Source organism: Lycorma delicatula, chromosome 1 (assembly GCF_047948215.1).
Source record: "Lycorma delicatula isolate Av1 chromosome 1, ASM4794821v1, whole genome shotgun sequence".
Taxonomy (NCBI): domain Eukaryota; kingdom Metazoa; phylum Arthropoda; class Insecta; order Hemiptera; family Fulgoridae; genus Lycorma; species Lycorma delicatula.
In genome coordinates this window covers 340,721,114-340,733,682 of record NC_134455.1, presented here as the reverse complement: position 1 = coordinate 340,733,682, position 12,569 = coordinate 340,721,114, and the positions used below count along the sequence as shown (strand labels likewise).

The 12,569-nt window shown below is 31.3% G+C and overlaps 1 protein-coding gene across 4 annotated transcripts in view; it reads left to right on the top strand.

Annotated features, from left to right (window-relative positions):
• The window catches only part of LOC142334335 (A disintegrin and metalloproteinase with thrombospondin motifs 12-like), a 134,795-nt gene that overhangs the window by 111,762 nt on the left and 10,464 nt on the right, over positions 1–12,569 (top strand). For all 4 annotated transcript variants that reach the window (XM_075382301.1, XM_075382300.1, XM_075382299.1 and 1 more), the window contains 2 exons: positions 6,778–6,898; positions 10,638–10,764. In XM_075382301.1, coding sequence (XP_075238416.1) covers positions 6,778–6,898; positions 10,638–10,764 — 248 coding nt within the window. The remainder of the gene's footprint in view (positions 1–6,777; positions 6,899–10,637; positions 10,765–12,569) is intronic.

Below are 12,569 nucleotides of genomic sequence, written 5' to 3'. Positions count from 1 at the left end.
ATGTAAATAAAAGGCTTAATATATAGATCTCTTCCATACAGTATAGTTGTTTAATAATTGTCATTAAAATTTCAAATTATCAATGACAATATCAATAGGCTACTGTCATACTCTAGCCCAATACATATCACCAGATTAAGCATAAAAAAAACTAACACAATTATAATGTTTTAATTTTTAATACATAGCCCGACCTTCTGATGTTATTAAACTTTGAGATGTGTTAATTTGTATAATCTTTCCAAAACTGCAAACACTAAAAATCCTTTAATAATTAAAGAAATTATGTTTTTTATAATTCTCCAATTAGAGTTTGTTGATATTGAGGTGTAAGTTAGTTTTTGGCTTATCGCCATCAAAAATCATCAATCTTGTAGCTTAATTACAAATATCAACATTTATTCAATCATATTTGGATACTTAGCATACAACCGCATTTTGCCCATCATGATTAGCACAATTATTTATTCATTTTAGATATGACTTTATGTTGAGAAAAATATCTACATAGTGAATCTCACATACTTAGTTCTTTTATCAGTTTACATTTTCAAATTATTAGAATTTTATAAAACCAAAAATGTTAACGTGTACTCCTTCTTTTGTGGGTTTCTGCCACCATCTCTTGCATGCTGCCACAAGCAACATCAATGGTTGGTTTCTCAGTCAGTGTTACACATAATCATACCATGTTATTTTATGAGTAGGATAGTTATCACAAAGGAGATACTAAAGCCTAATACCATAGAACTGAGAGTACAATGATTGTACCTTTCTACTTACCTATTCTTTAACAAATAATAGTACTTCTTTAGGATAGGTTATATTACTGAAAGATTAGAAGAAACTAATGAAATAAATATCATCTGAGTGTAATTAACAAAATCAGTAACATTAAAATGTTTACACACATACATATAGGCACACGTATATATGACTACCAATATTTTTTTATTCTAAATCTACTGCCCTCTCAATAGATAATTAAGAAGATTAAATTAAAAATGATTAAAAAATCATGTAAGTGAGATAAACTCTTAAAGGTACCATAGGTTCAAAAATTGAAAAATTTTACGATTTTTAGTTATTTGTTTTAAAATGTAATTTAAAATGTTATTAACTCATTTCAATTTCATTTGAATCACCTATTTATGTTGTGCATAAAACTTTTTATGTTTTTTTTTTGAACACTTTTTTTTTCATTTTATCAAAAAGTGTTGACTGACATTCCGCTGTTTTCATTTATCTTATTATTTTTCCTGTGGATTATTTTTATGTTTTACTACTGTATTTGTTTTTAAAGTTAGTAGCATCGCTTCCCTCTAGTTTATAACATAATCTTATTGAGTTGAGTATAATATTCCGTTGTAATCTTACTTGTTTATGTTTTCTTAGAAGTGTGCTGCTGCGAATATTAATTTTTTTTTTAGGGGCATCGACTACTTTGGTCATTAGCCCCGTCCCACTTAAAAAACAAAAATACAAAAAAAGGTTCACAATTTCAAATTCTGATAACTTTCGAATCTAAAACGTTTACCGCCTAGGCTTTCCTTTCGGCCATCCTTTCTTGCACCGTTTTTCCATTCTGCGAACGGCCTCAACTTCTGACGAGAGTGTGTCTGAAGCCTCGGACATGGCATCTTCTTCTCTTTCTGATGCCAATGACGTTCGCCGGCTTACATCAGGTGATGAAAGCTTCGTTGGTGCTGTTAGCATCGTTGCTATGGAATCTAAACTAGCAAGCGATGCACTTTCCGCGGCTGATGAGCTGGATTCGATCTCTAAGGGAGTGCTAGGTCCAGCTGAAATAGATGCTCTCTCCGAAGCTGTTCTTTGAGCTTTTGGAGACTATTGGTACAGGTTTTATATCGTCTGTATCTGGTGCTTTCTCAATAATGACTTGCACTTCCATTTCCGTAGACACGGATTTTTCCTGTACTCTTGTCACAATTTCCTTAGCCTTGTGACTAGACGACGGAGTGATCTTTTTCTCTTTTCCAGATAAATTCGGATTTTTATTTATTATGCCAAGTGGTTGTGTTATGATCGCAGGTTTTGCTAATTTTTTATGCTGCGCTGACACGTTTCCTATATCAACGACATCAGTCCGAGAATGCGCCTTCTCATGTTTAACTGGTTCTGTCTCTGTCCGATGAGTCGACTCAATCTTTGAATCAATGATTCTTTCAATCATTGTCGCAAGACTTGGTGCCATTGTATTAAGCAACTGCTCCACGTTAATTTTAGACGTGGAAGGGGCAGCAGCTGCTTCTGCATAAGTGGTCAATGGTAGAGGTGTACGTTGACTAACAATTTTCTTCGCTTCAGGATAACTGATTTTTTGAAGCGTTTTAACTTCCTGAATGGCCGTTTCCAATTTATATACTGGGCAATTCCTTGATCGGCAGTTATGATGCCCTTTACAATTAATGCAGCTTGGAAGGTCTTTACATGATCACCCCCATGTGTTTTCATTCCACATATAAATATTTCCTGCGCTTCACATCTAGCTGCAGTCTGTCCGAATCGTTGACACTTAAAGCATCTCATAGGCTGCGGAATAAAAGCTCGTACATCAAGTCGATGTATGCCAGCTCGTACCTTTTCAGGAAGGTTAGGGCTATTAAATGTCCAAATCATGCGAGGCCGAAGGAACAACTTCACCATTTCTTCTCATGTTTAGTCTGCGACACTGAGTCACTCTCTGACTCGACATTTCTTGCACGATTTCTTCTTCTGTACAATTTAGAAGATCACGACAAACAACAACTCCTCTTGATGTATTAAGGGTGCTATGCGATTGCACAGATACCGCAAATTCACCGATCTTCTTCAATGCCTGGACTTTCTGGCTTTGACTGTCGTTGATAGTTTCGACGTGCAATCCATTAAAAGTCTTCCGGATTTCTTTAACAGGACCACCAGCACAATTAGCAATCTCTCTAGCGATTAAGAATGGACTAACTTTTTGGATGTTTCCATTCTCCTTCGTAATAATTAAAAATCTTGGCTTAGGTACATTATAGCCAAATAAACTTTTGCTTAAGTCTTTACTGATTCTATCAGCATCTTTCTTAATTTTATCTGATTCTTTACTTTTTTCGTTTTGCTTGTGGCGAATCGGAGGTTTCTAAACGAGGGTGTTTACGTGCACCCTCTGCCACGTTTGTTTGTTCAAGTATGTTCATTTGAGTTGGTCCCTTCTGTAGCAAGGCTAGCCGCCGAGGTACACCTCCACTCCAGGGCTACTAACCTTGGAAGTCCGATCCGGTACTCCGGTGGAACCGGCATATGTCCTGACAGAGAGGGGATGCGCAATCTCTGCACTGACTCCAGGCTCCTACTCACCAACGCTTTCAGAGCTCCCATGCACCGACATACATGGGCACCATTCCTACATGCTTGCCATCGCAGGGGCCATGTGGACAGTAGAATGGTCTCTGTTACACCTGCCACATTGCCAGCTCTAAAAATGGTATGAATCCATTTGCAAATCGTTTGTTTGTCAATTTCCTGAGGTGGCCGAAAAATCCAGTCCGTCTGGTGACCTGAAGTTGGAAACAGGTCAAAAGTAAAAAAGCATAACCGAGGAATTTACCCGTTAGCCAGCTATAAGTATTGTACTTAAGTACAGCTGTTTCTGCCCTGGACGTGGAACGTAGATGTTGTGTTCCGGACGTGGGGATTATCTACCTCAGGTCGTTATTATTATTCGCAGTTTAATAGTTTATTTTTAGTCTAATATGCGTACATTGAAACTTTGTTTTAAAAAACAAAAATCTGGGTTCAATTTCAAGACTGCAACAACCCAAAACATTTCTCCTGTTTTCTCTTTTGCAAACATTAAAATTTTGACGTCGAGGAAAGTAAGTGAGTAGCAGGATGATGAAAGAAAGAAAATACCTTCCGACCATAATCAGCACTTCCATTTGAATAAAATAATTATGGATGAAATTAACCCAATTTTCAAAGATTTATCTGATAGTGTGTTGCTGGAAAAATGTTTATGTGGCAAAACCAAAAATGTCAATGAAAGTTTGAGTAATACAATTTGGTCAACAATACCCAAAAGAACTTTTTTGCCATCAAAACTCATCATTTTGGAATGCAGGATGCCATTTGCAAGTTTAATAACAGCAATGTAGCAATATTTTTGGCTTTAGAAGGAATGAAGTTAGATCCAGGCAAATACACGCTTTATGCAATGGAAAAACTAGATGAGGAGCAAGTAAGATATAGTGAGCGAGACATCCAACAACTAGAGAAAAAGAGTAGGCAGAAGAAACTTAGAGGATATTTATGAGCAGCAGGAAGACCAGGAAACACCACCATCTTATAGTGGTGGACAGTACTAAAGGTATGTTTTCTGTTTATAAAATTTTTTAGAGTCAGTTTTTACGAAACTTAATTTTTTTATATTTAGGTACATTTTCTCAGCTACTGTAAAAGAGAAAATCTTTGTGAATTTTTTGTGAATGTACAACTCACTTTGCTCTTTCAACAGAATATACAGTTTTAAAAAAATAAAAATATTTTTTTGAGAAAAAAATTAAAAATTTTAATGTAAAAAACACATTTTTTTTTTAATTACCGAACTTTTTTTTACACCAAATGTAAAGTTTTACATTCAAAATATGTAAAACTTATAAACCTCAAAAATAAAACAAAAAATTAGGTATATACCTTATTTGGTTCAAAAGAAAAGTGTATAGCTTGTCCCAGCTGAATTGGCACAGATCTAGCCTAGCCTAGGTGATGGTTGCCTAGCTAGCGCGGGGCTACAATATGCTACTCGTGTACGACAGTATACATAAATTGGTATAATGAATTTTATGGTATATATACATTATATATTTGTTTTTATGTTATATTAATTTTTTAATTTAACTAATCTTTTTATATTACTTTATGGTATAATTTTTTTTTAGGATTTTTTATCTAATGTTTATTTTAATCAATAAACAAATTCACATCATAAATTTTTTAATTATTTTTAGTCATATATTTATATAAAAAAAATAAATAAATTCATAACCAAATAAAACAATACACAAATACTTAGCTAACTTATTTTTTTACCACTCTTATATTAACTCACTCTTGGACTACGCATGTGAGATTCATGGTACGGAAACTTTCAGTCGAATTTTGAAGCACTTCTGCATATCCATTTGCTCTGAAATTTTGCATACAGGTTTGCTCCTGATGACAACACATTTTAGCAAGTGCACATTGACAACACATTATCAAGTGCACTAGTGCAGTTGTAAACTATAAACTTATGAAGACTAAAAAGTAGAAAATAAAAAATATATATAAAAGACTTTGAAAACCACTCTTATATTAAATACACTAAAAAGTATAAAATAAAAAATTTGTAAAAAAGTTTTTAAAACACCAGCTTATGTGAAAGTCATAGCTTCAAATTAAAAATTTAATGTTTTTGTCAATTTTTTCATATATGTGATGAATGGCCTAAAGAATGGGGTGCAAACATGAGCATCCCATTTCTTTGCAAGGAGAAATGGATTTTTTCCAAAGCTATTTCACTAGTAATTTGTTAAACTGTTCGTTTTGAGAACTCCTGTGGCATATGCAACACATTCTACAACTTTTTTGGGGGGTCACTAACAAACATTCCAACCGCAGCTTTTCCTGTCATGTAATTAAAAATGTTGTGTATAATCTCTTTTCCTTATTGGTGAATGTCTTTTCCACATAAATTATATGTAATATGCAAAATAATAAAATAAATTCATTACCATAAGAATAGAGCCAACAAAAATTTAGTAATTTAACGTGAATAAATTACTTTTAAAATTTCACTTAGACTTCAACTGCTTTCAAGGACTGAAACTCAACAAACATTATAATCAGACAATAACCTTATATTCTTTGAATACACACAATTAACTGGACAAGCTTTAACTGAAAATACAATATAAATTAGAACGGAATCATTTACAAAAAAAAAGTTAGTCTCTGAATGAATCTGGAATGGTTTGTATAAACAAAGATTTAAGGTACATTTGAACGTTTAGAATGACACATCGTTTGGTTATTATTTACACAAACCTGAATAAAGCAATTTTTCTTACATATGACTAGGCCAGCATATGGTTGTTTGCCACTCCCAGAACAAAGGGTGAAGAGCGTAGCATAAATCAGTGTTGTGTATGTTTGGCTTGGATATTTTATACAATTATAAAATTATTAATAAATACATTTAGAACTAAACATTAATCAGTAACAGCTGATTAATTTGCATAATATATCTATTTCAGTATCTATTAAGAAATAAATTATTAATTTATTATAAAATAGTTTATAAAATATATAAACTGAGGATTAAATAAGTAACTAATAAATACAAGACTTGAATTTGTTCATTGATTGGAATAAACAATAGTACCATATACATACTGTCTTTAAAGTCGAATAGTATTGTAAACCCATGCTTGTTAGGCAGCAAGATATACAACTATGTTCATCAGATCTGTGCCAATTCAGCTTGGACAAGCTGTACCAATGTTAACATTGTGTTAGGGATTCACAGTGCCCTTAATACTAAAATTCAAAAATGTAAATGAATCTTAAATGGAACTGAAACGTTGTAAACTGAAAAATTTTCAAATGACAGTTGTTTTTATAAATGTTTATTTTTAGTCTAAATGAGATAAGGGTAAATAAAATATCAAAGCATTATGTCAAAATAAAATTTATAACTTTTTAGTTTTTGTTATTTCTTAAAAAAATGATTTTTATGTTTAATTTCAGAAAGTTGGGTGTGATTGGGTTGTAGAATCTAATGCAGAAGAAGATAAATGTGGTGTCTGCAAAGGTGATGGTAGCCTATGTGTGACAATAACTGGATATTACAATAAAACTTATGGATCTGGTACGTATCATATTGATTTGTGTAAATTTACTCTTACATTAATAATCTATTAGTAGTTTCAGGTAATAATTATTTAGTAAGTGATGACTAATCTCTTTAATAATTAAGAGAGAATAACATACAAGTTGTTAATCATTTGATTTGGTTATTCTTGAGAATTTTTTTTAAAACTAAATTCTTACAAATCCTGTTTTTATTCAGTATAATGTTATTTAATGATTTTCAAGCTTACTTTATTATTAATAATAATATTAACCACCAAAAGCAACTAAATTTATAAATAATATACTACGTAGTAGTGTTTTAATTAATTTACGCTTTACTGATCGCCATAATGTTTTACCTTTGAAATTAATTTTATGAGAAAGATCTGTTCCATGGCAATGTTAGTAAAACTTAAAAGATACGAATGGGAATCAGTTTATAGATTACTAGCTGCAGGGCGTGCTTGTGGCATGCCTCTGCAGATAGTAATCTATGCGTATTTGCACATCACTCTTTAGGCCATTCATCAACATAAGAAAAAATTGACAAAAACATAAAATTTTTAATTTGAGCTATGACTTTCACATAATCTTACATATCTCCATCAAAGCTTGTTGTCAAATCCATTCTGAAATACCATTTCTAAAATTATTTTTTACATTTTAGTGCGTTTAATTTAAGAGTGATGTTATAATAATTTTTTTTTTTACATATTTTTTATTTTCTACTTTTTAGTCTTCATAAGTTTATACTTTACAGCTGCGCTAGCGCTCAGGTTAGCGAAAGATCGGATCGGTACGTTTTACGGTGGGTGAGTTCAATCAAAACAGGGCTAAACGATTTAATTTCCGGAGAGCCAAGATCCGGTCGATCAAGAGTATACCTGATGCGTTAATCAGTTAGCGCTCGACCTGCTGATACATACACCATTTGAATCATGAAAATCGTTGCCTAGATATTACGGTGGTACCCTATCCCATCCTCTCCCCAATTTCCAAGTTTAACTACGCCGATCAAAAAAATTTTTCAGAGCCGTAGGACCGACTGTTTTCGAGATATTTGCGATTTTCATCCGAAAATTCGGATCTGCTTAAAAAGTACCCAATTTTCCCAAAACTTCGATATATATTTTGCATTATATACGGTATATTATTATGTATTAATATAACAAGTATACACCTGATGACCACGAGACATGTACTAACGAATCGGGATTTTCCGCTAGTGATCGGTACATTCCGATGCAAGCAAAGGGGGCGCGCGTGCACACACACACATAAAAATGCCGTTTAGTAGGGTAGGATGATGACACTTATGATATATGAATTTCTTGCAACAGAGTTCTTTAGATTAATGTCCAAAAACTTACAAAAATCTGGTTAATACCAGTGATAAAAGTAATTATTTAAAAGTAGAACCACCTAATATTATCAGACTTTAGGATATAATATATTTTTATAATCTTTCTAAAACTTGAAATTAAAAAAAAAAAATATTTTATAAGTGAAAGACCCATTAGGCTGGTCTAGTGGAAAAATCATCATTGCAAATCACAGCTGTGAAGATTCAAATTCTTGTAAAGTAAGTTACTTTATAATATGGATTTGAATACTAGATAGTGAATATTAGTGAACTTTGATAGTTAGGGTTCAATTCAACCACATATGTCAGGAATGGTCGGCCTAAGTCGGTACAAGACTATACCTCTTTTACATGTCATTCATATCACACAGGGCCATGAGGATTACTTACTTATTTCCTTATAGTGCATACCAGCAAACATAAAAGATTACCTTATTTATCAGTGTTGAACTAATGTTCACAGAAGTATACAGTAAAATAAGTTCATTAGTATTGTTAATTGTTAATAATAATTGAGTTAATTATCTGCTAATAGTTGCTCAATTAATTTATGATTTTTATATTCATATTTATTTAAATATTAAATGTTTATATATAATTACAATTTTATGAAGTTGTAATAATCCTGTTTCTTCTTTGTTAAAAAAGTGTTGATTTTTATTATTACACAATACATCCAGTTTGTTTATTATGTATTTACATATCATATTTAATTCTATTTTTATTTCCTCAAATTATATTTGCACAATATTAAAAATTCTGTTTACAAGTAAACAGAAGTAAAAAATTCTAGAAAATTAATTTGTCATTAAAGGTACCTTCTACGTGTTCTGAAAACATCACATTCAGATTTCTAATGGTTTTTATTTTTATAGCAGAAATTAGGTAGTGAATACTTTAACCCCCCTTATCCCAACAAGGGGCCTTTTAGTACTGTTGAAAGAAAAAATATTTTTTAAGGCAAAAAGTATTTTCCTTGTAATAAATACATGTCGTATTTTTTATTGATGGAAATCCATTTGTCCATACCATTTCTTTTTGGTTAGCTAAATGATAAATTGCCCTTTATGATGCACGCGCGTGCACGTGTGTGTATTGTGTGTAATGAATTTTAATTGTAGTTTTGTTTGTACAAAGGACTAAACTCAGCTGTTCCTTTTTAAACATAATTTCAGTAAAGGAAATTTCTTTTTCTGATTATCATTTCATGTTTGATTTATTCTGATTACTGCTAGGGTAAGCCTTCACTTTTACTGAACAGTGTAGTGCGTTGTTCACAACCATTTACAATAACCATAAAGTTTCTGTAATATTATAAATTTTCTAATATTTGTAATCCAGTGTAAAAAATTTTCTGCTTTACATTATACTGTAATTGAATAGTAGTATCTAGGGTTTACAGGGTAGTGGTTTCTAGAATAGCTCAATATTTATCGTTTTTAACGTGTGTTTCTATAAAGTAATTATTTGTTTTGGAGTTAGTTAATCTCAAAGCATCTTTTATAAAACCGTCTTTGACCACAGTTTGAACAAATTAGCCCATTCCCTTTCCAAATAGACTTGTCAGTCCTTATAAAAGATCTTTACAAAAATTTTCTTTGGTTGAGGTAAAAGATTTATTGACACATACACTTTATACGACTACCATCATCCAAATAAGAATTTTTTGGTCCTTCTTTGAAAAACATTTAAATTTCACAGAAATATTTAATAAACCAGATTGTCTTAGTTAGCAGTTTATTTTTTTTGAGATTTGAAGTTAAGCTTAATAGTACTTTAAACAAAGTTGTTTGTTTCATGTTGGATGATGGTAACTGGAAGTTTATAATGTCTTGATTAGTGTTAAAATTCTGTTTTTAAAATTGAAATTCTAAAAATCTCTCGTCAATTGTCTTTAGAAATTCATCCCAAAGTATAATTTTTGTTTTAATTCTCTTTGGCTGAAAACTTAACACTACCTGTTTCTTTATTTTATTTAGTAATGGAGTATACACTTCAAATGAAAATTTCTATTAAAATATCTTCTTTGTTTTACATCATCCTGTAATAGTAGGAAAAATGTTTTGCATTGAAGCCAGAATGTTTACTGTAGTAGTATACATTTGAAGTAATCTAGTTGCACTAGTTTGTGTGAAGTATAGAATTATTAATCAACATGTTATAATAAAAATTGTCATGAATGTATTATAAAATTACAAAGCAAGAACAATAAAGTTTCTCAAGCAAGGTCAGGGTCAGAGGACTGGCATGTAAGAAATGTATTAAGTAACAAAGTTAAAATTTGCCAAGAAAGAATTTCCAAGGAAAAACAATTTAAGACTAGTTTTGACTTCATTGATGAAGAATAATTTAATTAAGATTATAAATCATTGTACTTTATGCATTTTTGTAGGTTACACAGAATTTGTGTCCATACCAAAGAATGCAAGAAACATTTTAATTGAAGAACTTGGGAATTCAAAAAATTACATCAGTGTTGGAAGTACTTCAGATGACACCTTCTATTTGAATGGCAATAAGTAAGATGGAAATAATAAAGTATTTATGAAGAGATTTTTAGATTTAGATTTTTGAAGCAGTAGGATGTCCACCATTACCCAATAGATACCTCAGCCATTAGTTTGGTCTTTTGTCCAACCCCTGGACAGGAAATACAAGAGCAAAGCCTGTAGTCATTCTACAGTGAGAGATGCCATCTTACTGAACTCCAATAAAAACTCAGCTCTCTTGCTGACTATTAAATAGTACCAGTCCAACCCACTTAGTTGGTCTAATGGTGAACTTATTGTTAATCCTAGTAAAGGCAATTACTTTTATAGAGATTTGAATACTAGATCGTGGATACTGGTGTTCTTTGTTGGTTTTTTTTTAACCTCCAGGACTACCGTTAGGTATTACTTCAGAGGATGAGATGAATGACAATTTTTGTAGTGTGCGAAAGTGCCATGCCCGACCGGGATTTGAACCTGGGACCTCCGGATGAAAAGCTGAGACACTACCACTTGCACCACGGAGGACAGCATTCTTTGGTGGTTGATTTTTATTAACCACACATCTCAGGAATGGTCAACCTGAGACTTACAAGACTACATTTATAGATATCATCCTCATTCATCCTCTGAAGTAGTACATTACGATGGTTGCAGAGGCTAAACAAAAAAAAAGAAAAAAATAGTTCCAGTCTAGCAACACAGATGGTGCCAGGACAGCAACAGATACAATTCCTGTAGTACCTACCCAAGGAAGGAGGGATGAAGGAAAAGGAAAGAGGAAATACAAAGGAAAAGGATGACCAACCAAGAAAGAGATAGAGAGTGATTGCCTCTGATCAGGTAGTTTACTGTTTTACAGTTCAGTAAAAGTTCATGGCCACCTTGTCATGGTTGAGTAAATATAAATAAAAAAAAATTAAAAATAATCCATTTTTGCAACTGCTTTTCAATTTCAGATTTTTTTAATTCTAAAATTCAAGCAAATCATATACTATGCAGTGCTAAGGATGACACTATTTAAACTCCTTTATTGATAAAAAAATCAAAATTTATAATTTTTTTTTTTTTATAAAGCAAATAAACCCAAATCTACATTAATTATTTTTAATGTAATTATTACTGAAATGGAAAAGTAAAAGTCATGAAGTTTTAGCAATTTATGAAAAAGTCAAGTTTAAACATTTTCTAAACAAAAAAGGATAAAAAATAAATATTTAAAATATTACACACTCTTTATATGATTTTACCTATTATGATTTTTTGAATTTTCAGCTTTGTTAATTTTTAATACTTGTAAATATTTTCATAACTTGTTTTTTACATTTATTCCATTGAATATTTTTTTATTGAATGGTAACATTATTTAAGTTCTTCTAATAATATTGGATTATATATATATATATATATATTTTTTTTTGTTTTAAGTAATTTGTTTTAATTATATAACACAAAATACATAACAATTTAAAAGCAACCAAAATAGTAAACAACAAATACTATTTTTCTAAAATCATAAAACCAACTGTTAAAATTGAAGTAGATTATTAAACAAAACTTTTACAAAATATCCTTTTATTCTTAAAGCAGTTAAAATATTTGCCACAAAGTTGAGATCCCTGATAAATCTTTGAAAGATTTTTTTAATCTTACAAGTAACAAGGAAAACTAATAATTTAATTATTTCAAGATCACTTACAGCTTTCCATTGAAAAAAGGGAAACTAAATTGGAGTAACCAAATTTTACCAAAACACCTTCTAAGCAAAGTTGATCCTGATTCTGAGAAACATCCTCAGAAATGTTGATCAGTGTTTCTGAGAAATAAAAATGGTA